The 27,468-nt window shown below is 41.3% G+C and overlaps 1 protein-coding gene across 1 annotated transcript in view; it reads right to left on the bottom strand.

The window, feature by feature from the left end:
- LOC306920227 (glypican-6-like) overlaps positions 1 to 27,468 on the bottom strand; it is a gene marked incomplete at its 3' end in the record, with an annotated part of 183,621 nt that overhangs the window by 17,184 nt on the left and 138,969 nt on the right. The window contains exons 5-7 of the mRNA XM_079496915.1: positions 20,856 to 20,986; positions 15,637 to 15,780; positions 14,760 to 14,789 (exon numbers count right to left, since the gene is read on the bottom strand). Of these exons, the coding sequence (XP_079353041.1) occupies positions 14,760 to 14,789; positions 15,637 to 15,780; positions 20,856 to 20,986 (305 nt within the window). The remainder of the gene's footprint in view (positions 1 to 14,759; positions 14,790 to 15,636; positions 15,781 to 20,855; positions 20,987 to 27,468) is intronic.

Genomic DNA, 27,468 nt, shown 5'->3' with positions numbered 1-27,468 from the left:
GTCTGCACCTTTGTTAAATTGACACACACACACACACACACACACACACACACACACACACACACACACACACACACACACACACACACACACACACACACACACACACACAGTCACACACACACACACACACACACACACACACACACACACACACACACACACACACACACACACACACACACACACACACACACACACACACACACACACACACTCCTCTCTCTCTGTCGCTCTAATTAATTAGTCTCATGTCGTGCAGCTGCGTCTAGATTCTCCCGGCGGATCCTGCCGGGAGCTGCCTATGCCATAGAAAGCATAGGTGGACCCCAGGCTAGCCCGGCTGTAACTGACTCTGTTAGGCCCCGCCAGAATGTTACCACAACTACGGAAGAAAGAAAAACAATAATTCGTACAACTTGTGTACCATCACTGTTGTTAGGGTGCATGCCCACTGCCCAGACATTATTGATGCTCACCAGCATCACGCACCGCACACGCACACACACACACACACACACACACACACACACACACACACACACACACACACACACACACACACACACACACACACACACACACACACACACACACACACACACACACACACACACACACACACACACACTGCCCCAGAGCAGGATCACAGAGGAGTGCAGCGTTGATGATGGTCAATCCTTGCAATCAACTCATCCATCACTTTGGTCCCAAACAATCTTGGAAACTACTAGGTGGATTGACATGGGATTTGCAATGACTGTGCAGTGCACCTTCATGCTTCCAAGATAATGGACTAATTTCGTGATCCAATGGACAGATTGATATACGTGTTGAATAAGTTGCGTTGAGATGACCGTACGGCGTACGCCCATTTGTTTTGCACTATGCAAGTTTGATACTGAAGGCCAATGAATGATGTACATTGCAGGATGAAACCTTCAGAATGGTATGACCTTCATGGCAATCTGAGAATCCCATCGTCAAATATTCGGGAAAACAGCGACCCCTGTTGTTCCTCGAAATTTGACGCGAGGCAACAGTCTGTCTTGAGAGACTATTACCTTCATGGTGACTGCATCACCCTTCGGTCAACATTTCCATGTGCGTGTAAGGAGAAGCACAGCCTACACATAATGCTAACGGGGCTTTTAGACTCTAGATCTTATTCTTAATTTCTTATACAAACATCCAAATGATGGACCTTGGCAAAAATGAATTTCAGCCAGAGACGCTATATATAGCCCCTACAATCCATGGCTTTCCAAACTGATGTCATAGGCCAGCCAAGTCTATGGACTTTTAATGTTTGTTTAGAGCCTAATTATAAATTCCCTATCGCCAGCCAAGTCTATGGACTTTACCCTATTTAACTGAGGCTGATTCTTAAAAACGCCTTCTCAATCCTGATCTACGTTTTCTGAAAAACTACAAATATTTATTAACAAATCACACACGTGTGAAGTGAGGGGCGCTCTTATCATCATTCATCAATTCCGTGCTCAACCAATCCCACTGAGCATTAGATGTCTAAAATACGTCTAATTGGCTTTCTAAAAATGGGTTATAAATGGCCTAAAAATTAAAGTTTTTTTAGCGGCCTAGGCTTAGATTAGCCGTTGAAACAATGCCGTTTCAACATCTATATACTGTATAGACCAGGGGTGGGCAACTTTGACGATGGAGAGGGCCACTATATTTCCACACTCACTCCCTAGGGCCATACATTACTGTCGTAGCAAAAATAGCCGATCTACAAGCTCAAAACGCGTCGCTATATTCAAATTTAAATCTTGAATAATTTTTTTGCTATTTTTGAATTGGAAATGGAATCCTGAAAATTAACATTTATATGTAATGCCTTTAATTATACTTGTGTTGAGCAATGAGCTACTAATTTAGACTGAAGTAATTAAAGCGGGTCATGTTTGCATGTTGTGGAATTGTAACAGCTGAAACCAATATTATATCAGTATTCTGACATTCACCTGAGGGCCACATTAAGTGAAGGTGGGGGCCGCATGTGGCCCCCGGGCCGCCAGTTGCCCACCCCTGGTATAGACGATCTATATATAGACGTTTAAAAAACTGCTAATAAAATACTTTTTAGACCAGTTATAAGTACGTATAACCCATTTTTAGTCTCAGATTGTCTAATAGCCGACTATTGCTCAGTGGGATCAAATCATCACATTCCGTGCTACAAACACAAACACAAACACTACAGGGGCCCTTGAATGAAATAAATGGTGTCTAAAAAGATTAGTGTTTTATTGTTGGTGAGAAGGCATCTGAAAAGTGCAACATGCGTAAAGCAGCAACAATGCAGTAGATTGGCTGTTCAAGGTGGGTGGGCCCACTGGGCTGTGTGAGTGAGGTAAAGTGGAGAGGTGATTCTGGTGGAATAAAAGACGTGATGTCCATCCAGCATTGCTTTGTTTTCATTCTGCATGCATAGCGCGTCAGGGTGGCTCGACAAATAAAGGTAAAAACACTGAAATACACTGGCCAATTCTCTTACCCATTTGCTTACTATGTGGGTCAAATAAAAATAATGTGTTTGTTACTGCCTGGCTGTCACTCTGGGGCGGGGTAGACGACCGGGTATAGGCCAATATAACGCCATAAAACCGCCCCAAAGCACCTTTCTGTTTTCAACGGTATTGTACCTGTATTTGATTTAGTTCTTTGCTGTATTGTCATTTTGTATTTCTTTTTATTTGCTTATTTATCCTTCCTGTCTGTGCTATTCAACCTGTAGGGTGGGGGTAGGCAAAAGTTTTTTTTCCTTTTAACAAAAAATGTAATAAAATCTTGATCACAAAAAAGATAAAGAAGAAATAAAATACATAAAAATAGTCATCAAAGATCATAAGCAACTAAGAACCTAACATCCATCTAACAGTAGAATATCTGTACAATAAAACTATGAGTATACACTGCTATCTAAATGATTTCCCCCATTCTGAATTGCCATAGCCTTAATTTTATATTGCGTCAACTGTGTTCCAAAAATAAACAAAATGATCCTGGCGGTTTCACTCATATGGTAAGGATCAACTGACGGCAAAAAACACTAATGTTACTGCTGCCAAAATAGTAAAAACAAAAAAACCCCGCCAGAAACAGACTGTATCAAATATGAGTGACAGTCTGTCGTAAAACATACAGAGCCACTTGCCCAGCGATATCACCGAGATAGTTTGTTTATTTTTGGACCACAAATCTTATTTGAAACGATTCTAAGAGGGCCAAGATGACATATTCTCCATAGAGAAATTACTTCCACAACCCAGGGAATGAGCGAGTGACGTCAGATCTTTGGTACTGCTTTCTTAACCTTATACAGAAATAGTGCATTAGTGCATGTCTTGTCTCCCGTCATCATTATGTGGCTGTCAGCTGCAGTGGAATTGTTACAGGTGGGAGTGAAGTAGACAGGAGAAGTGCAAAGTGCATTGTTCTTCCACCTTTTGTCCATGTTCCGAGTAAATTCTGTAATAAATAGCTTGTGGAACTACATGCCTGCTGTCAGTGGGCTGATTGTGATGACATTCTAACAGCTGACAGGTTAAAGATGCTGTTGCAGTGAGTAAAAAGATGAATGGGTTCATTGCTTTTATAGAACACAATGTTACAGCTTTTGATCATTATGTGGTACACAAACAGCACCACAACAGCCTTTCACTATTACTAAAGCATTCAAACTGAAACCAATTCTAATCATTAGTTATTTTTTTACATGATTAATAGGTGTATGCAGGAGAGGGAAAATACAATCTGAACTTGACATCAATTGAATCCTCTGCAAAAGCCATGACAACTTCCCCAATAAAATGTTAATGGTGATCAACTTAAAAGCTGCAGGAACATGAGAGACCCTGACAGGTTGCTTCAGGCCCTGCCTCTGCAATCTACCCAAAAACAACCACCATATCAACGCTTTCCTATAGACCTGAGGCCCAGAGTTTCTCATTAGCGCCCATATACGCATGCGCTGTAGCGCCTCTCATACACAGCTCCGGCTCCCCTCATCAGACAAACAGCCGTTCCGTCCGCATACCCCCAATGTTTCCCATAGGAGCCTGTCAGGCATCAATAAGCCCAACTTCCTAGCTGCAAAAGAGGCCATTGCTCAAATGTGCATTTTTTTCAATTTAAAATCTACAATATTATACGGATGGGTACAGCATTACCACAGAATATAAAAACATGAACAGGGACACTGTTTTAGTATCTATGCATATAAGTGTATGCATGTCTAAAAATAAAACAAACGAAAAAGAAACTTGTTGAGATTTTAAGGCATCGTCATCTTATCACTTCTAGAAATAAGTCGATGAATTAATAATTAGTAATGTTGTAGTAATTAGCAATAGTTTATACTGTAGCTTGGTAAATACATTTCAAAAGCTGGTTTTGTGACTTGCCCCAAGATGAACAATACCAGTTGGGCAAGAGGGGTTAGTCACAGATGCCTTATTAACTACAGTATACTGCAGGCAGCACTGTAAACAAGATGGCTGAGTGACTTGCCAAGCACTTCATACAGCATCCCCAATGAAACATATTGAACCACTTGAACCATATAGCGTCATTATTCTGGGGGCAAACAATCAGTGAAAATAGCATCTACAATCCCACAACATGTCGTAATATGACACGTGGTGATCTTGTTGTAGCTGTTGTTATTTTCCGCAAAGATAGTTAGTGAAGAGTGAAGACAAGTATGTGCCTAGTATTAGGGGGATTCCAGACAAAAGTAAGTATAGGGTTTAAGTGGTCAAACAAACTACAGTGTAGTAAATTCCTTGTGGTATCAAATACGTGTCATTAAAAATTTATCCCAGCCAGGTTTTCATAAATACAAAGCAAAAGACCTGAGTTAATGTTAAACAACTATTGGAGTACAAATGAATGCAATGTAAGACGTCAGCAAGCACTGTCTGTCAGTGTCAACACTCATATCGAGATAGTACTGTGTGCAGACCCGGTTCTTCCTACAGGCCGACGAAGCAACGGCTTTGAGCGCCATGGGGGAGGGGCGCCAAAAAAAACATTTTTTATTTTTTTTTACTCTGTCCCAACTCTGTCTGCACCGTGTCCCCCCAGTGCCCCCCCAGTGCCTCCCCAGTGTCTCCCCAGTGCCAGTGTCCCGCCAGTGCCTCCACAGAGCCTCCCCAGTGTCCCCACAGTGCCTCCCCAATGGACCCCCAGTGCCTCCACAGTGTCCCCACTGTCCCTGCTTGGGGCGCCAGATTGCTCAGGACCGGCCCTGACTGTGTGTAGTCAAGTGTGCATAGCACTGCGTGAAAAGAGGGGTTAACGGGCAATTACGGGAACTGTATTTTGCCCGTAAACCTCAAGTTTAGCGGGCATATACATGTAATATACGGTAATATACAGGTGTGATGGTACAATTCGGGAGTTTACGGGAGTTTGTTGGAAAGATTAACGGGAGTTTCCTGTAATATACACATCCGTATTCCAAGCTTTTTGCGCAGTGTAGTGTAGGCAAGTGCAACAAAGTCATTACTTGCTCTTGGCAGAAACTGTACTGAACAAAGCAACACCACTGAGATGTTTATTCCATCCTCAATGACCTGCTTCTGGCTTTGAATAGCATCATTCTGCCCATGCGTCATGACAGTTATTGGGGAAAAAACAGAATTACTGCCAATGCTTTTGCGTTGTTTGTGTCGAATGGATGAGAGAAGGATGGATGCAAGCAGAGAAAGTAACATTATAACTGCAAATGGACACAGAAGAAGAGAATACTGTTATCCCTGACTGAATTATCTTTGCAGTCTACTGTCTATTACAGCCTAAAGCAAGAGGCCATCATCACACCCGTTCTCAAGACTACTACTTTCTATTAGAAATTCCTGATATTAATTCTGAACTGGGTACTATGCCCCCCACACATGGTCTTAAAACTGAAGAACTTGATTTCACTTGATCGATTTAAATGTCTTGTATGGAATAATTTGACATATATAGCTGTACTTCTTTTTGTTTCTTTTCTTTTATTTTTTCTTGTAATGTATCTGTGTTCAAATGTTTGTTATGTATAGTGTAATCAGGGCGTCATTGTAAAAGAGAGCTGGTTCTCAATTGACTTCCCTGAATAAAGGTGAAAGAAAAGAAAAAGAAAGACTGTGACACTACAGTATATCTCTCATATACCGTATCTTTCATTACTTATGACATGAGGGACCGTATGTCAATCTGCAATACCTGACGAAGACCCACAAGGGTCGAAACGTTGTTCATTAAAGAATTTTCCTGGGAGCAGAGAAACAGTGTGCGGACATCCCTTCCTTTTCATTGTACGTATATTTTTGACCGGGCACCTGTCGAATTTCTGGAGATGTGCGTGCTTCCTGTTGGATCCTATCTCCAATCTGCAATACCTGCCATCTCAGGCGTTGAACAGTTGTACATACAGTACATCTGTTTGTTACCCTGTGCAGACTGCAACAGATTCACAGATCCCCCCCAATAAATGTACCAGTCATGGTTACTTATGTGTGACCAGTGTCACTCCACTGCAATGAGGACAAACAATACAGCATACTGCAACAGATTCACACATTCCTCCAAAAAATAAATGTACCAGTCATAGTTACTGATGTGTGACCCATATCGATGATAAGAAATTCACTCCACTACAATGACGACAGACAATACAGCAGACTGCAACATCCCCAAAACATTAATGTACCATCATAGTTACTATTGTGTGACCAGTGTCAAACTGTCAATGATAAGACATTCACTCCACTGCATTAAACAGATATTGTTATTATGCTCAACAGAATATGAATTGTGATTTCACACTCAACAGAAAACATATTTTGGCCGTGTGAACTGCCACATGGCCGCAATGGAAGAGAGAGGATTTATGTTTTTTGCCTTTGTGAAGATTGATGACTTACGGTAACAATCAAGGTTGGATTAAAGCCTAAGGAAAGTATGCAGACTGCAGAGTTCCTTGCTCTTTATGCTCAATGTATACTTAGCCATAAGAAGGCATCCTGTGCCGGAAATTGCCACTCTATATAAGTCACAACATGTCGCAATGCTGTGCATTGTGAGCTCAACTCAACTCATAGCCTTGGAGGGTAAATATTAACTCATAAATGTTTTGGTATTGTTTAAATTTCAAGTGAGCAGAATTACCGTGGCATTACTTGGCTGGGGACCCATTGGAATCCCCCACAATGTTCCTGGTTGCTGGTTCTCACACCAGTGGTGCAACTCCGTGTGGGGGTCCCCGGGGGGGTCCCCGGAAGTTCCAGACCCACAGGAACGCGCCCAGGGGGGCGGTCCAATTCCGGCGAGCCACCCCGCGTCCGAAACGGTTGAGAAATGACAGAGTTACCGTGTGGGGGACCTTAGAGGTCCCTCTACTGTACTGTACTGTCACAGTACTGTACTGTCACACCCGAAATCATCATGTATACAGTTAATGTGTGTGTGTGTGTGTGTGTGTGTGTGTGTGTGTGTGTGTGTGTGTGTGTGTGTGTGTGTGTGTGTGTGTGTGTGTGTGTGTGTGTGTGTGTGTGTGTGTGTGTGTTAGGCTGCGCAACAGTGACACTTGATTGTGAAAACAACCAAACGCAGCTTTCGTGCTCGGACAGACCCAGCCAGCCACCCACGGACACAGATAGCTCCGTAAGGGAGTGGTTGCACCACTCAAAAACCACTGTCCTAGCTCATGGAAATGTAAGTTTATTACATCCACTTGATTATGTCCATGACATCATTTAGTGATTGATTATTACCAACTAAAATAAAAAAGGGCAGAATAAATGTGACCAGATTTGACTGAGAGCCTGCCATCGCACACATTCCAGCTTTTCACCAGAGAATGAGTTAATAGCAGACTCATCACATACTAGAGCATGTCTGGAATAAGTGTCAGAGCTGAACTCCACACGTAAATATGAAATAAATGCTTAAACATGTAGCTAGGTGTAATGTTAGAGACCACAGAAGTGAACCTTTCAAGCCTGTTTTCTCAACTCGCTGTTTTCTGCAAGACATTACTCTATAAGCCATATCTCCAAAACTGGTGGGTCAAACTGAACAACCAATATGTCAATTTGAAGCTATTTCCTGCTTTAATATGACATGAAAAACGAAAATTCAAAAAACTCCAATGGCAGTCCCTCAGTCAAATTTGGTCACAAATGTCCTGTGTACTGTACCAGGAAAACGTATTTGGAAAGCTCTCATGGCCCTTGTGGGTTTCACAGATGTGAAACAACACATGTTTTATTCTACCCAGTGATTTGCACAATAATTGTGTCTTTTAGAGGACAAAAAGAGAGAACACATCTACAGTAACATTTCCTTTATCATGAAATGCACAATTATTGCAAATTTGTACATTTCTGAAATGTATTAGTAGGCCTATTTATTTTCCTATAGATCGCTCTGTTTCTTAACTTTTGTAGGTGAACTATGTTTGTTGTATCTGTTGTACGTTGTTGTGTATGATGTGTGCTAATAGGGATCCATAGTCAAGTCAAGTCAAGTCAGGGCCATGTTGATCTATCGGACGGTGTGCACTTGTGGTTTAAGACCAGAGAATGATTTGGCTGTCAATTTGCTGACCATAATTGGGAGTTGTGTCAGCAATAGCATTAGATATTGAAACTAGCCTGTTTTCAGTGAGTCATTAGCCTGGCTGACAGGAACGTGCAATAGTAATTGGTGTTTGTATCCTGGAGCTGATGGATTGGCCTCCTGATTATTTTCCCCCCACTCATTTTGTTTGACAGAAACTAGCTTTTCAAACTTGCCCTTCAGTCATGTGTGCCCTACATGGGAACAACAACAGCAAACAAACACGAATTGCAAACACTTGATTGCATTTCTTAAATATTGATTGACAAAACGCTATCCCATTCAGGTCATAGAGCTTTGCTGTCTGATCCTACAATACCCAGAATCCACTGCAAATCTCAAACAGCGTTGACAGAGAGAATGGCTGTCGTTTTTTATGTGTGTAATCTGTATGGTCACTGCCAGGACAAACTATGGTGCTTTTAATTGGTTGCTCAGCAATCATCATCATCATAATTTTTCGACCCCGGTCGAGATCATGGATTTCACAATGCCACGCCAGACTTCCCGGTCCTTCATTGCCATCCCCAGTTCCTGCTTACTGATGCCTGCGTCCCTAGCGATGACATCAGGGAACGACAGTTTTCTACCTCTGGTTTGGTTTGAGACAGGACTCCAGAGAAGAAGGGAAGATATAACCTCATTGTCAGCTCTGTAGCAGTGGCCGGCAAACTGTGTTCTTCTGGATTGGACCAGTGAAGAAACACGGGGAAGGTTGCCGTATATTAGATTAGTCGATGGGTGGCTCTTACAAAACAGATTTTGCGCTGTCATTAGAAGGCGGGTGTAAGTACCATCCAACCATTTCTCTAGTTTCTTTGAAAGTGTCCATGTCTCGGAGCCATAGAGTAGAATCGGCTGCGGTATTTCAGTGACAATAAGATGAGTCATTCATTTGTTATAAGCTTAAAAACAAAACAATTAATAGTTTCTGAATGTTCTGTATGTAAATTGACATTAACTGTAATATTATTACCTAATTTGCAAAAATAATGCGTTATATTACTTTTTTGTAGACTTAGATAGCATTTGATACAGATTTATAGCATGTTATAGACAGCACTAGAATTGCATTGTATGTAGTCATAGCACTTCATAGTACATATGTATAGCATAGTATAGTATATATGTATAGTTTATATGTATAGTTTCAATACATAGATATTCCACTGTTACGTTCTTAGCTTACGCATGTTTCATGATAACTACTTTTTATGTATGTGATGTATTGCCATGCTTTTTGTTCTTGCTTAATGTAAATCGCTCTGGATTAAGAACGTCTGCTAAATGCCTAAATTGTGAATTGTATGAAAGTAATATTTAAGCTTACTTAAATGTGATACTCAATGGTTACAATAATACAAAATACAAATGTTAACAAAATACTAATGAACTGTTATTGCTCATGTAGTCAACATAGTCAACACAAACCTGAACGCACCCTTAGATCGTCAGATAAGGCCCTCCTTGATGTCCCTATGACTAATTTAGTTACACGTGGTGATCAGGCATTTTCCGCCCGGGCACCTAGGATGTGGAATGCACTGCTGACACAGCTATGGCTAGCACCCTCCGTGCCTGTATTTAAATCTCAATTGAAGACTTACCTCTACACCAAATGTTTTTTATAATCTGTTATTTACTTGACTGTGCATATTTAAATGTTGTTACTGTATTTCCTGTATTTTTACTGTATTTGCTTTTTGTTTTTTGACTTGATGTGTTCATTGATGTTTTTTTTCATTTTTTGTTTTGTTTTGTTTTTACCCTGCTCTGTGCAGCACTTTGGAACATTGTTTTAAAAAGGTGCTATATAAATAAAATTCATTATCATTATCATTATCATAGTCTAATACAGGGATATATAAACCAGTAAGACGCCTGAGGGCGAGAAGCGACCTCAGATCAACATATCCGCCTGGGTGACAGCAGACTGCTGGGCGAGCGCTGGCGCTTTGCCATGGGGGGTCAGATCAACATATGGAATGAGATGAGATGAGATGAGATGAGATATACTTTATTAATCCCCGAGGGGAAATTGAAGCGTTACAACAGCACAATGTGACACATAGAAAGCTAAAACTACTGGACAGACAGAAACACAAAACAGACACAAATGGACATAAACCACACAAGACCAGCACCACCAAGGACCATATGCCATTTGGGCGGGGGGGGGGGGGGGGAGGAAGTTCTTATGCATTGTATAGTCTGATAGCAGTTGGCATAAAAGAGAGTCTGTATCGTTCCGTGTGCATCCTCGGGGGGAGTGTGAGCCTACGGCTGAAAGTGCTCACCCTATCCTGCAGCACACCATAGAAGGGGTGGGAGGGATTAGCCAGCATGGAGTCCAGTTTGACCCCGATCCTCCTCTCCGCGACTGACTGCAGGCTCTCCATTCGGAGGCCAACAACAGAGCTGGCCTTCTTTATGATTTTATTGAGCCTGTTGAGCTCACCAGCCTTGATGCCACCCCCCCAGCATACCACAGCATAAAACAGAACGCTGGCCACAACAGACTGATAGAACATCACAAGTAGCTTGCTACATACACCGAAGGACTTGAGCGTCCTCAGGAGGTACAGTCTGCTCTGACCCTTCTTGTACACAGCCTCTGTATTGTCTCTCCAGTCCAGGTTCAGGTGTACACCCAGGAACTTGTAGGAGTCCACAATCTCCACCTCCTCCCCCTGGATGGTGATGGGTGCTGGGGTCCTCCTCTTGCTCCGCCTGGCGTCGAACACCAGCTCTTTGGTTTTCCTGATGTTCAGCAGTAGGTGGTTCCGTTCAGCCCAGCCAATGAAGTTCTCCACCACGCTTCTGTACTCCTCATCATTGTCCTCAGTGATGCAGCCCACAATGGAGGAGTCATCAGAGAACTTCTGAAGATGGCAAGTATCGGAGTTGAAACAGAAGTCGGAGGTATAAATGGTGAACAGGAAAGGTGACAGGACGGTTCCCTGGGGAACTCCAGTGCTTCCCATCACCACTTCGGACTGGCAGCCTTGTAGCCGCACATACTGTGGTCTCAGGGTGAGATAGTTTGTCACCCATTCCACCAGGTCGTGGTCCACATGCATGGAAGCAAGCTTCTCCGCAAGCAGGGGGGGCCGGATGGTGTTGAACGCACTGGAGAAGTCGAAGAACATGATCCTCACCGTGCTCCCCTTCTTCTCCAGATGTGCGTAGGCCCTCTGCAGCATGTAGATGATGGCATCCTCCACACCAACTTTGGCCCGGTAGGCGAACTGTAGAGGGTCCAGGGACTCACTCACCACAGGCCGTAGGTGCTGCAGAACCAGTCTCTCCAGGGTTTTCATGATGTGTGAAGTCAGTACCACTGGCCTGTAGTCGTTCAGAGTACTGGGATGCGCTCCTTTCGGCACTGGAATGATGCAGGATGTCTTCCACCTCTTCGGCACCATCCTCAGTCTCAACGAGAGGTTGAAAAGATGCTCGAACACCGCTGAGAGCTGGTCTGCACACATCCTCAGCACCCTTGGACTGATGCCATCTGGCCCTGCCGACTTGCCCTGATGTAGCCTCTTCAGTTCATGCTTCACCTGTTCAGCGGTCACCGTCAGTCCCACCAGGTGGGATAGAGGTGGTGGAGGAGAAGGGGGGGAGGAGGTCACGGGAGGGGGAGAGGGGGGAAGTGGCAACGTGACTTGTGCTGGGATATGAGCCGGAGGGCTATGGGGAAGGTTATCCTGGGAACCGCTGATATCAAACCTATTGAAAAACAGGTTGAATTCATTGGCTTTATCCTGGTTGCCCTCCACTGACCGGCTGGTGGACTGCTTGTGGCCAGACATGTTCTTCAGCCCCTTCCACACCTCCCTCACATTATTTCGTGCCAAATTCTCCTCAACCTTCCTCCTGTAGGTGTCTTTTGCCTCACTGATCCTCTTCTTCAACTCTGCTTGCACCCGCTTCAGTTCCGCCCTGTCACCAGCCTTAAAGGCTCTCTTCTTTTGATTGAGAAGGTCCTTTAGGTCTCCAGTGACCCAGGGCTTGTTGTTGAAAAAGCAGCGTACAGTTTTGGTGGGTATGACATCATCCACACAGAATTGAATGTAATCCGTAATACAGTCTGTTAGTCCATCAATGTCCTCCCCATAAGAGTCATAGAACACTCCCCAGTCTGTGGCCTCGTAGCATCCTCTCAGCACCTCATTCAATGAATTCTGTACTGGCCATATATGGAGCGTGTCTTGAGTGTACAGGGTTTGATGAGGTCAGATCAACAGAATAGGTCAGCTCCATATATGGAGATCTAAGAGTGGCAGCAGGGGCAGTGTCTTGAGTGTACAGGGTTTGATGAGGGCCCAGTTAGGGCCGGGCCTTCATTTTCGGGCCTGTTGAGAACTCGCCGGCTGCCAGGCGCAGCTGCACTAACTAGAAATGCACTCTGTCGAGCTGCCAAATGCTGACTCCTGTCAACTTACTATCCGCCCCTCTTTAAAATATAAAAAATAAAGACGAAAGCCATAAACAAACATTTAAAATAAAACATACACCAATAGAAAACAATATATGGAGATCTAAGGGTTTGAGGTCAGATGTAGAGTTGCTGGCCAATATTGATGACATCAGGGATCTCCAAATATGGGCTTAATATTGATGACATCATCAGAGATCTCCATCCCTGATGATGTCATGTGATGTCACGAGGGCCATATATGGTCATACCTGGGGGTGACTGACTGACTGACTGACTGACGGGAAATGCACGATTTCATAGTAAATGCGACCTGCAGTCGCAATAAATAGCTGAACCACATTACAAAAATGGCAAGGGACCAGGGGCTGGTTGATAAAAAGATTTAGCCTCTCAGACCAAATGGACCTCATTTTACAGTCTATCTGTAGAAAAAAAAGGAAAACTAAAATTGGCGATTTTAATGGCTGTTTTCAAGATGTTTTGGCCATTATCTCTGGAACGGAAGGTCCAATCTGCTCAGTGTAAAGCTTGTTGGAATGCGTGACTTTGAGGACATTAAGCACATTGATTGGTGGCATGGGCCAGTCAAAATTGTGCGACGGGCCGGAAGTGGCCCGTGGGCCTGAGTTTGAGTATCACTGGTCTAATACACTGATGTTCAAAATGGACACCAGACACAAACAAACTTCTGGTCTGTTCATAAACGCTCACCTCTACTGTAGACAGTGATATTTTTTTACCTGGAAAAGTTGTTCACTATGTCTAACTAAAGTTCAAATGGGATTTAAAAATAAAATTACATTATTTTTGTGTAGTAATCTCTCAGTCGAGGTGGCAATAGGAACTGGGAATAAGTTCTAAAGGCTTTGCTACAAAGCGCTGCAGGGAACCATGGTGCATCAAAAAGCCTCTGCAGTCACATCATAATCAGATGTTTTTTCTCTTTAAAGCATGTGGAGAAGACTCATTAAACTGGGTTAACACTGTGAGCATAATATGAGTAGAGAACAAAAAATGACTACACCATATGACAGATATTGATGGGCCACATAATTGCAGAAGGCAGACAAGGGCGCCCATCCATTACTGAAAAGATGAATCTGTCCATGTTTTAAACAGTAGATTAAAAGTACATGTTTCATATGTTTCCTGTAAACAAACTGTTGATGAGATTTAGGTTGAGGGCCTTTGCAACATTTTGAGGAATTTGATTAATGTTGCTATTAATGTTGACTTCACAACTCCCAAAACAGATCTAGAATTGAACAGAATATTCCTGTTCACTGAGATGCACATTATACTGTTGTGAAGGGTCGAAATCAATATACAGTACTGTAAAGTTTCTTATCCAGTTTCAGAGAAATGCACACAATTATTTGTAATTGTAATGGAGAGTAGCCTTCAGAAATGAATGAATGACCATAACAAACACACGATTCAAAGTTAGAAGAATTTGTTACTTTCTATATGTTAAACTGTGTACTTTTCTGCATGATGCAGTGAAAGTACACAGTAAAATCCTGTTAATTTATCCATTTGTAACAAACCAAACCAAATGGACCCTTAGGTGTCCATTTGGTTACATTTGTAGAATGTCAGAGTACAATGGACACTCAGGACTTTGCAGTGTACAGCAAGAAGGATGATTTGGTAAAGGTACGAGGAAGAGTGGAAGCCTTACACTGTGTTGCATTGTCCTCCAGACAACCCTCTTGGCGTAGCAGAAAAATAAAGAAGAAAGACATTTAATTGGACATTGTGAAGGCAAAAGTGAGCGAGAGGGAGACAGAGAAAGATTATGAGAGTAAAAGGCGGTTACATAGCATCTAATAAATCATGGTGGTGAAATATTCAATCCTACTGGCCAATCCCTCTGTGATTCTCGGACTTTCACATGAGGTATTACAGATTAAATGTCCAACAGTGTTTGACAATCAAATCTGATGAATGTGAAGATCGTGCAAAAAGCATCTAGAGAATTATTCTGAGGTGGTAGATTCAGAGAAAACAAGCACAGGCAAAAAACAAACAAACAAACAAACAAACAAACAAACAATACTTTATAATGTTTAAAAATAGTATCACTATTCGCTATTGCACTCCCTATTCATCACACTGACAAGTTTCGCAATACCAAATACCACATACCGATTTTTTTCTCATGCAGATGAGATGATGCAGGTCTGTAATATATATGATTTTCAGGCAGTTGCTGGCGGGTGAATTGCCAATGGCAGTGCAGTACAGGTGACATCAAAGCTCACTATAGTGTAGCCATGTTTTGCAAAATAGAGCATCTCACTTTTAAAGGTAACTGTGTGGAGGATGGAATTGAAGAGAGTGATAACATTGTTTGAATTTGTTTTACACAGTGTTACATTATCGCGCGTGAGTGCACGGAAACATGCACACACATGCACACACACACACACACACACACACACACACACACACACACACACACACACACACACACACACACACACACACACACACACACACACACACACACACACACACACACACACACACACACACACACTCACTCACTCACTCACCAGTCTATCCAGCCTGTTTCCAGCTGCAGAGGTGGGCCTCTCCTCTGGTGTGAAGGGCTTAAAGCGAGCATTGAACACATCCGAGATGCCTCGTGCAGACCTGCCCATTCCTGAGGGCTTTGGCTGACCGCATCCTTGAAAGATCTAGGATGAAAACATAAATAAATAGAAACATGTTTGAGGGGGTACATAGATTTATACAAATGTGAGGTATTCCAATTTTGAGTGTTTGAACTTTGAAGATTTGCAGGTGCCAACAGGGTTGTATTTTTATTACTGTAGTTTAAATGTATATTCAGTGATTTCACTTAAAGCTGCTATAAGCAATAATATGTCACATTTTAATGACTTTTTTTCTTTTTTTGTATTCAGACAGCCAGCAATGGGTAGACCGCTCCCCCAAAAAATGCATGTGACACATCTGGGGCCGCAATCTGCATTCAAAGATGTTCCTAGAAGCTTTGTCATTGGTGGAAAAAAACCTGGTCGCAATGACTAACCAATCAGGAAGTAGACAGGCAAACGACCAATGACAAAGCTTCTAGGAAAATCTTTGAATGCAGTTTGCGGCCCCTAGATGTGTCACAGAGACTACATTTTCCAAAAAAAAGGTCATTACATATTTTACATATTATTGCTTATAGCAGCTTTAATTCAAATAGCACTTATTTTTTTTGTTTTGTTGTGATAATCCTCCCTACTATAGAGTGTGCTGACCATATAAGGAGTTCCTCCCTGTCCCCAGTTAACCCCTGGGGGTCAAAAGAACGTAGGTTTCGTTTTTGGCTAGGTGACCCAGCCTTCATCCAATCCCGGTACCCGGTAAGACTAGTCCATATTTCCTCTCCCAGTATCCCATTTGATGTGATGAAAATACTAATTGTGTGAATCTCTCGCCTCTCAGGCTCGCCTACCTCCTCCGTGGAAGTGACCGCTGGGCTCTGGGAATTATGAGGCTCACACTGGCTGGGACACTGGAGTGCCCCTAGCCCCCCCCCCCCCCCCCCCCCATTGATGATATTATGGGATATGTAACCCGTATATTTGGATTATACAGAAGAGGCCTAAGTTTATGATAAGCTCTGTTATACAAAGAGCCCCTGAGTTAAAGCCCCTTGTTTAACGGTTGGACCCTGTTCCTCCTCCTCATCTTCCTCCCCCGAGGAAGGAAAGAGACTGGCGAACAAAGGCTGACATTTGATTTGTATTTCTGTTTGGCAAACAAATAAAAGTGCCGTTTGTTTAGCACTCTGAACTTGGCCTCTGTGAGTTTTTGGTCTGGTGAAACAGCGCCCCCACAACATGTAGACATCAGAGTTACTGGGGGTTAGACAATCGTTGAAGTAATATAATAATTATAATGCATTAGAGCTGCTTTAGAACAGATTGACGTCCCAAGGACTTTTATCCTATACAGAAAGGATGACTACGACAATGGAACAACCCAGAAATAAATGTAACATTTTTTAGTCTGAAATTATATTGCATTATTCTCTTTTTTTTATATGAATGACTGAAGTATCAAGCAACCAATAACATAGTCTCTCAAGACAGATTCAGAGCTCCGCAGCAGAATCTGTCGGCAACTCCTCTCCCATTACAACGTGTAGATGTGTTGTTATTATTAGGAATGAAAACAAAGGCGCACCCTAGAAGAGGAGGGCTGAAGGAGACGTCTGGTCTCTACACGGGGAATTGGGCAGTGCCACCAGAGACAAATAAAATAAATGGTTTGTTTTTGTTGATGGGTTCCCATATTGTGAATAACATTGAAACATTGAAAAGGTTCCCTAGCATTCCTCATATAAAGTTTTGTCATTTATATACATAAAGTATCTGTAGACGAATTAAACATTGAATGAATTAAACATGAATTAAACATTCGCTCAAAATGGAGACGCCAATGTTAAAGTGGTTAACCCATTTAGGCCTGACGTCGAAATTTAAAACATGTCTTTTTAAAATGTCTTTTTTTCTGAAAAACCTCATGTTTCTGTATCGGTGGTTCTCAATATTTCGTGTCAAGGACCCCAAAAAATATATGTAATTGGCCGTCGACCCCCATCTGAAAATATGTTGTTCCAGGGACCCCCCACCAAAAGCAAAGATTTGAGCTAAAGACTGAAACTCTATAAATATATATTCAAAGATTTGAGGCACATTTTCACGATTTAAAAAAAATAGCAGACCTACAATTTTGTAGATCTGCTATTTTTCAATAGCTAAAGTGTAACATAATGCTATAAACACCAAAAGGGGTTCCCGCCCCAAAAGTGGTTAAAGGACCGCAGCTTTACACTGCAGCACTGATTAGTTGTACAGTACCTGGCCTACAGGGCATTGCTCCATGGATTTGTCTATATCAGTGTCATTGAGCATGCATCATAGAGCTGCATCAGAGAAACTGCACGTCCACCATTCATTTGGTGTCAGGCTTCGGGTCAGGCTCGGGCTACTAAAGTTTTGGACCCATGCAGGGCTCTAACCTGGCCTAAAAGGCACGGTCAACTCTAGACTAAATTTATGTCACAGAACCCCCATCTTGAAACATTTTGCGCCAGAAGACAAGATTTATGTTAAAAGCGTTTTCTGGTTTTCCCAATATCTTTCAAATCTTTCAAAAGTAACAGATCTACAAGCTTAGGTGTTGCATCTTGATGTGTGATCTTTTCAAAAAGCTAAAGTATAAAATAGGGTTCAAGTGATTTAATTGTTCCTCATTTTGCTGGGGAACCCCCTGGAACACCCTCAAGGACCTCTGGGTCCCCACGTAGAAAACACTGGTCTTGCAGTGGGAATTTTTTGGTTTGATTTCATTTGGCATCATATAAATAAAACTTAATTTAATTGAACCTGTCTTATTAAACAACAGAGTTGATTAGCATTCCTCTACAGTATGTAAGCGCTGGTGTCTGGCTCAGACTGTGATGGAGTACTTCGCCATGGCCCTCGCAATCTGGGAATCCATCGGCCAAATGATTGAAAACTTGTCTTAATGACAACAAACTCTACACATTGTAACAGGAGTTGTCGACAGATTCAGCTGCAGAGCTCTGAGTCTGTCTCGGGAGAAAGTATGGTCCTCATACTCGTCCTGATACTTGTCAGTTATTCACAATGATTGTAATACTACTCTCCCATCCAGGTGTTACTCCTGTGTTGCAGGAGTAAAAGCAGGTGACACATTCAGACTACAGCTTTATCTCAATGCGATATGGCCTGACAGATTGTCCAGACCTGAGTGATGGAACATACCGTACTGTGAGAGAATGTGTGATGTAAGGACTACTGTAGAGATATGGTAAAAATGTGAATACAGAGAAAGATTGAAATCTCTGGACAATCTTTCAGGTAACTGCAGACTTGAAGGAATGGGGATTTGAGTGCATATAAAATGTGAATAAAATAGACATTGTCCTACACTAGACTATGATGGGCAGTTTTTGGTAAAGGATCAGTGAGAGGGTAAAAAAATCATCTGAAAAACATTGTGGAAGGGACTTGTGGCAGAGTCATGTGTTATACCACGGTTGTAGTTTTTCAAATAATTACAATTTACCATTTGAGCTCTGTGTTACACAGTCTGAGGAAGCCGTCCGTCTCAAAGACTGAACTAGAATAAAATCAGACCCGTCTGAAGTGAGTGGTGCAAAAAAACTCAGCTTCCCATCATGCACCTGTGCACAGTGTGAAGCTCAACAGCGCCACATTGTCACCTGTTGGTACCATAAAGCATACAGACAGACATAGGGAGGGACATAGGGAGGGACGGACATAACTGGGCATTGGAGTGGCTGCACCCTATGGTTGCGTAATGATCCAAGTAATCCAAGAAATAATGTATTAGATTGTATGACCTATGCCAAAAAGTGAATCTGTCTGTTATAGTACAACCAAGAGGCAGTTTTGAAAAATGTAGGGTGGCATTTCTTCCTTGGCCAAGTCAGAATGTTTGTGCAAAGTTTGATAGCAATTTGGACGCTGCGATTTGAGGCATGTTGCTCAAAATGGGCCACTTCTGCAAACTTTGGAAGCCAATCTAATGGAATATAAAACAGTCTTGATGTGAGACATTTGGGGGAGAGGTTTTTACTTGGCCTGGAGTATGCATGCACGGTTTCATGGCGATTTGTCCAACATGTGCTGGAGATTAGCTGCTCACTGATGGACAGATTGACGGACAGGGGCGAAAATATAGTCTCGCCCACACCTTCGGCTTGCACACAATGAACAGTAATTGAAAAGACATTTTGAAAGGAATGAAGCTGTGTAAAAAAATAAAAGATAGATCATAGTTCTTTAGAGATTTTTCTTTAGAGATGATGAAGTAAAATGTTTTGTGTAAGCAACATTCAAGTGTCAATAGTTTCTTGGTTAAGTGGTGTCCCTATTTTGGTCATGTCATTATTATGCTGTAGGTTAGCTCTGGTCCATAGCTCTAATGCATTGCATTTAGAGCTATGTTACTCTCAACTTCCGCCGCTTGCATGAATGCAGACCAGCCTCTCGTCTTTAGCATAAATAAATTAATACGTTTTTGCTATACTCACCAAAACAAAGGCGGGTTGTGTCATTAGAAAGCCTACTTTCCTTAGTGGGAGCACTCTGAGCCCGCCCCCACCAAACGTATAAACGGTACTTTTGGCCAAAAGGGGATTTTGTTTCCACCGGGAAAAAAATACTTTTAGTTACTCCACTGCGCCTTCTACCGATATTGCCCAGAGAATTGCCTCATAGAGAATATCTTTCCTCCGGTGAAAAGAAATCCCTTTCTGGCCAAAAAGTACCGTTTATACGTGTGGAGTGTTTGCACTAAGAAAAGTAGGCTTTCTAATGACACAACCCGCCTTTGTTTTGGTGAGTAGCAAAAACGTTCTTTTTATTTACGCTAAAGACGAGAGGCTGGTCTGCATTCATGCGAGCGGCGGAAGTCGAGAGTAACAGCTCTAAAAGCATTAGAGCTATGGACCAAAGCTAACTGTAGGTATAATAAGGCCATTTTAGAATTTCCTTTACCTTTACCATTCCTTTACCATTTTCACCTACAGTATAGGTGAAAATGGTAAAGGCAATTCTAAAATGGCCTCACAATGCGTCGCTTTAGATTGACTATTTTGTGGTTAAAAGGTTAAAAGTAGCATGGGTGTAATATGCGGATGAATTCCAGTCATGAGCTGGCTGGCTGATTGGTTGTACAAAGAAGCGTTGGCGGTGAATACCTTGACTGACACTTGCATGCTGTTGTCCTGCATGAGCATGATGGCTTCAGAGATCTTGACATCTATTGGCTCGATGACTGCTTCAATGTTGGAGGGTCCCTCTAGTCTGTCTGCCACCAGCAACATAGCATCTGTCACAACACACAGACAATGCATCAGCAGAGAGGTACTGTAGCACACGCATGCATGCACACAAAGCAAAAGTGAATGCTGAGTACCACAGACGAATAACAGTCTAAGTCCACACTATTGATCCATAATATATAAATGATAGATAAGGGTTCAGGACAACAAGGCCTTTTCGTGGAGGGGTCAGTCTGAAATTTGGACTTAGACTGTTTTTCGTCTGTGGTACTTTAATGATCCAATGTGGTTATTATTTAGTCACAATCTCTTGATAATACTTTTTATTGTTTAAATAGAAAAAACCTACAGACAAACTTTCACTTTCTAAATGATTTAAAAATATAATTAAAGATCACATGTCACGATCAACAGTCAACACATTGTAATCTTGTTGATTGCTAATTTTGCACAACACTGTTAAATGATGAAAAGAAAAAATATATATAAATTACGGTGAAATATGGAGATACAAGAGTTATGCCCGCCAGTGATGATATGCAGCATCAAAGCAGAAATTTGAATTGCACTGCTTGGAGCTTAGCATCAACATGTAGAACACAAAATGATTAATTTACATATACAAATCACTGTCGAGAGAAAGGGATAGAGTTGATGATGGAAAAATTAAAAACAATTGAGAATGTAATTATCTGCATTTACATAACTTCAAAGACAACACACAGTTATGTTGATACTGCTTAATTACAATTACATTAGAATAAATTCCTGTTTATTCCCGTTTACGCATACAAGTAAAGTCACAAAAGTCACCCTTCACTCTGCTACCCATCGTACTCTAAAATAATCTTGTAATAATTAAAGCTATTTATCTAAAGTTAAATAAAGTTACTTAAATCATGTACAAGAAATTGATTGTCTTTGTTGTTCACACTTTCTTTTATGAAAAACAAAATTCTTTGAAGTGCATTCATGCGTTACTTTGAAAACTTGGGAGAGGAAGAGCAGTCAACAGAGTATCAAATACAAGGGGCGCACTGGATGAGCATGGCATAAATCAATACCAAGATAGATGACTCCCCCGATTGCTGCCTTTCGTTTTCATTAAAACAATGTGATATTAATCTGTGTTCATACAGAACCTATTATTCCAGATGGGATGGTGCTATTGATCGCCTCAGTTCGGGAGATATGTCAGGGGTGAAAATCAAGTGTTTGATCTTTTCATTAGACTATCTTGTTTCTAAAAAGGGTCATTAAGTCTTACCAGGCTTGTTGGAAGGATGTAGTGCGGGTTAGGGGGCAGGAAGAGGCCTTGTTGGAAGGATGTAGGGCAGGTTAGGGGGAGAGGAAGAGGGGAGATCTAGAATATATGACATAGTGGAACTTGACTGCTAATTAGCAATGAGTGGAACACAGGGAAGCTGAGTGTACAAATTAAACCATTTGGTTCTGCATGATTGGGGGGACAAATTTAAATCCTCATTTGTACACTCTGAGTTAAATTAACACAGATTTTACAGTGTAAGCGCTTTAAAATGCCTGAAAAATATGCAGCTGTTTTGTCCTCAACCCAAATCAGTGTTTGTTTGTTTTTTCCAGGATACACTTTGGACTCGAGCCTCCTCTCTCCTGCGTGCATCTGTCACTGGCTCAATCTTTGAAGTGCACTTCTCTTTGTTTACACTGGAGCCTCAAATTGGGTTTGATGCTTGGTTAGATTTCCATCAGGACTTGACTAGAGGTCATTGCAAAGGGCCAAGTTGAGTCCTGTGAAATCCTCCGCTGCGTTCGTGAGTCTCAGAGTAGAGTGCTCCTCTAATCCAATGGCAAAAAAAGCCTCAATAGAATTCTCTCGCAGCAGAGGGGAAATTGATGGCATTCTTTCTCATTCTATAAGGGACTTGCAGACCTCAGTGGCTGAGCTCTGACAACCGATTTTTCTTTTATCATAATGAATATTTTACGGGTAGAGTCAAATCATCATACAACTATGGAGGAGGGTATTTATATTGTAACTTTTGAAACAATGTCACATACTGTATGGAAACATATTTTGAAAAGAGTAGACTGTTGATGAAAGTTACCTTAATGGGAAATCCAATTCTAACCATTAAGCATTACCACAGGAGAACAAGCAATCACCTAGATTATATTTGTAGTTATACTGTAGAGTTATACAGCGAAATAATATGTATAATTCTTTATTTTTGTTGTTAGAAATATTGTTTTTATCTCAGCATTATGCCGAAGCTCCACTGCAGTCATCGGCAACGCAGGGAATGTTCCCTTTTTAATCAATGAATGGTGTTCATCTTTTGACGCCGTCCAATCGCAACACGACGCAACGCACTCAGAGGAGCCCCGGCCTTAGGCTTAGAAGATCACTACTATAAAGAAAAATGGCTGCTGTAAAACGGACTTACTGATGTAGATCAAATAATTATCTCCACCAGGCTGGAAAGCCAGGAGTTGGAAATTATGTTTTTGCACTTGTGTGTGTAATAACAATAACTAGAAAAAGTTATTATTCAGGTCAGGTAGGTTATTGTGGCCTCCTGGTATAGGCAAAAGGGTACCATTTATTCCTCTGCCTTTCATGGCAATCGGACGCTGCGTTCATGATTTTCATGATTGCACATTTATTTTTCCTATAGAGATTTACAAAAAGGTTTAAATTATTTTAAGCCTGGATCCTACCCATCCAGTACAGTCTCCTGGTGAATCATGGTAAATGGTAAATGGTGCATTTATATAGCGCCTTTATCCAAGGCGCTTTACATAGATTGTGCATTACATTCACCCATTCATACACCGATTGCGGCGGAAGCCATGCAAGGTACCAACCAGCACATCGGGAGCAATTTGGGGTTCAGTGTCTTGCCCAAGGACACTTCGACATGTAGACAGGAGGAGCCGGGATTCGAACCGCCGACCCATGGATCATTGGACGACCTGCTCTACCTCCTGAGCCACAGTCGCCCGCTCATGACAAGAAAACATTTGATTCTGTGTCAAAAAAACATTTGATTATTTAATTATAAAATATTAGACACGATAGGCTATATTTAATAAATAGACTAGAATAAACTAGAACCGATCACGTTTTGCTCCAGATCCGATTCCGATCATTTGATTTTGAGACATACCGATACCGATCTTTCCCGATCCGATCTTTATATTTTTATATAACACTTATGCCATATCACAATAGCAAATATCCTAATGTATGTCACTCTAGTCTAGTCTGTTGTGTTGCCTTTCAATTATTGAAAGGCAATTATTGAAAAACAAAATAATGATGTATTGCTTAATTAGAGTGAATACAGTTCTACAGCTTATAGAAGTTAAAACTCTTAAAGAGTATCTCTCTCATTCAGAGAGAGTACTACAGACACCTATCCCATCATGCATAGTGGGGGTTGCATTTCCTTTGTTTTCATCATAGGCGTCTTTCACGCCTCTGAGTGTGACTAGTCTTTGTTTGATGATCTCTGACTGGGACCAGAAGGAAAACAACTAGCATAAACACAGCATAAACAGTTTTTACAAAATCTCATTGCTTTATACCCTTCTTGGAGATTTACATTAGACAATAAAATCCGAACCTTTCTCCCCGATAATGATCTTTTGAAAATCATGTGATCGGGGCCGATTTCAGATAACCCGATCGGGACAACCCTAATAAATACTAAATAATGTTTAATTGTCATGATTCACTAGGAGCCTGTAATGGATGGCTTGGTTCTAGGCTTAAAATCATATTTTTGTAAATCTGGAAAAATGAATGGGAAGCACATCTGTGCCCCATTCCTGTAGCTCTGGCCACTCATGTAAACCCATGCGTGTCTGTGCACAGCTAATCTCAGAAACTGCTAGACCAATGTCACACTTTTCATGCAAGCTGCCAGTGTAGCAGAGTGGCTCAGAGCCTCTGCCTGAATACCAAAAACCTAATATCTCCCCCAGCAAAGCGGCATTCTCCTTTAGGCTAGTGGATACGATGTTTGGCTTTAGTGTCCTTTCCCACACAGGAGACCAGGGTTCGAATCCCAGGGTGTTAATCCAGACCAGGAGTCAAAAGACGGCACTCCACCCTATATTTTTCAAATCGGCCTCATGGTGCGACCATGAGTTCTCAAGGTATTTTTTCAACATTCTTGATCTTGACCTTTGACCTTTCTCAACCCAAAGTTAAAACTCTTCAGAGCAGCCCAAGTGACCATTCCCTCAAAAATCTCCAAAAATCTATCTACTGTAGCTAGTATACATATAACAATCAAACACACAGACAGATACAACCAATTACAATACTCTGCCACACGTTACTGTAAGTTGTTAATATCATACAAAATGTACAAACAGTTTACAGAGTGTTTTAACTGTGAAAATTCAAGGGAAATGTAGATATTTCTTCTTAGCAAGATTCCTGTCAAAACATTTATCATATAGGCTAGTCTATTTCTCATAGGGATGCATATTTTATCCGTAACTTTTCCATTCCTTCTTTTCTACAGCATACAATAAATGTAGGCTAATTATAATAGGGGGTTGAATCTTATGAATGACTTGTGGAGACCAATTTAAACACAGAAAACCGCTTCAAAAGTCCTCACTAAGAAATGTTTGAAGAAGGCTGAGGAGGAGATCATTAGGTCTTCTATTGCTGGCTCATTACGTCATTATTATCAGAAAGCACTACATGTAATTATGATAGTAACTGTTGTTGTTATTAACATAATAAAAATAGCGTTTTGTTTTTTACTAAATTGTTTATTCATAATCTAATTTCATTCATGATATTTAACCCTCTGGCGTCTCACATTTTGTTTCATAATGCAATTTTAATGGTTCCTGGGTGGGGATAGCCATCTTGGAAAGATTAATAGGCCTATTTAAGAACAAAGACATTATTTGATGATAAAAATAAATATATGAAAAATTCGAGATACAGTGAAATTCTGGAGTACAACATAGAAGTACAGTAGCATTTTCCTTTGTGGAAGGCTTGCAGTATCAAGAGGCGGTGACAATTAAATAGTCTTGTTAATAGGATTAGGAATTACAGTCTAGTGTGTTGACTCGACTGTCAGCAGTCTTGAAAAATGCCACGCTAGCGGAAAAAGCCTTCAGACTGAGGTCAAATTATCTGATGATAGTTAACACAGAATGATGTTTTGAATGTTGTGTCAAACATCATCCTCCAGACACTACTGTAACACAGTAGTCAGTCACACACTGCCAGTCACAACTAATTAAAAGGCCCCTTAGTCAAACTGAGTTCATGTAAATGGCCGCCGTGTGGTCCATTGTGCTGCTAGCTCTGGTCCTCTCTATACGAGTGTTAAGTAGGCTACTCACATTTTGTGCATTTTCTTGCAAAGTGTTGTTTTATTGCTCTTCGTGGCTGTACACGCAGGTTTGTTTTTTTTACATTTTTATGTTGATTGTGCCCTTGTCCTCTCACTTTCTTTTCTTCCACCTGATGTGTTGCTCTGCCATTATTGCTAATATGAATGTGTTCAATGTAATAAAACCAGTCAAGTTGATACTGGAGGTCCAGGGTCATTAATTCCTGCATTCCTGCATCATCATGGTACCTCTGTAAATCATCCGAGTGCTAGGCACAGAAGAAATAGTTTTGAAGGTTGTTATTTATTGAAATGTACAGAAAAGTTGTACAGTTCTTGTCAATAACTATAGCCATAAGTCTTGTAACTAACTTGTCTATGCCTAATCATTATTTTTGGTCAACTAATCTTTTTATGTATTTATTCATACATATATATATATATATATATATATATATATATATATATATATATACACACACACACACACACACACACACACACACACACACACACACACACACACACACACACACACACACACACACACACACACACACACACACACACATTTATGTATTTATTAAGGCTAATATAATTAATCCAGATCATCAAAGGCACATATGTGACCACACAAATAAATAAATAAATAAAAGAAAAATAAACAACATAAAAGTGAGAAACTGTAATGTCACAGATACAAATAGCTATAAAGTGAAAATAACAAACATTATGCACAGCTATAAACAGACACAATAATTCCTATATACACACAGACAAAATACACCAGTAAGACGCCCTGAGGGCGAGAAGTGACCTCGCCCTAAAGGACAAGGTTGCGCTGAAACAGGTCTGGGAATGCTATTATATGGATTTTATTTATTTATATATATATATTTTGAGTGGTGCAAACCACTCCAACAACCAGCTTTGTCTGTACCCGTGTACCTGTACGTGTACCCGTGTACCTGTACCTGGGGCCACGTACGGGTGAGCATGGTTGCTATGGTTAGTGTGTGACGTCACTGCACCACTCAGTTCACACGGGTGTGATTTTTAATTGACATTTTCGAGCCGGGTAGGGTGTAAAATGTGTGCTAGGGCCGGGCATTCATTTTCGGGCCTGTTGAGAACTCTAGTTTTCGCCGGGTGCCGGGCGCGGCTGCGCTAATGACTTT

The sequence above is a fragment of the Electrona antarctica genome (assembly GCF_951216825.1).
Source record: "Electrona antarctica genome assembly, chromosome: 3".
Classification (NCBI taxonomy): Eukaryota; Metazoa; Chordata; class Actinopteri; order Myctophiformes; family Myctophidae; genus Electrona; species Electrona antarctica.
The sequence above is the reverse complement of the archived record's forward strand: the minus strand, read 5'-3'. Positions and strand labels throughout refer to the sequence as shown.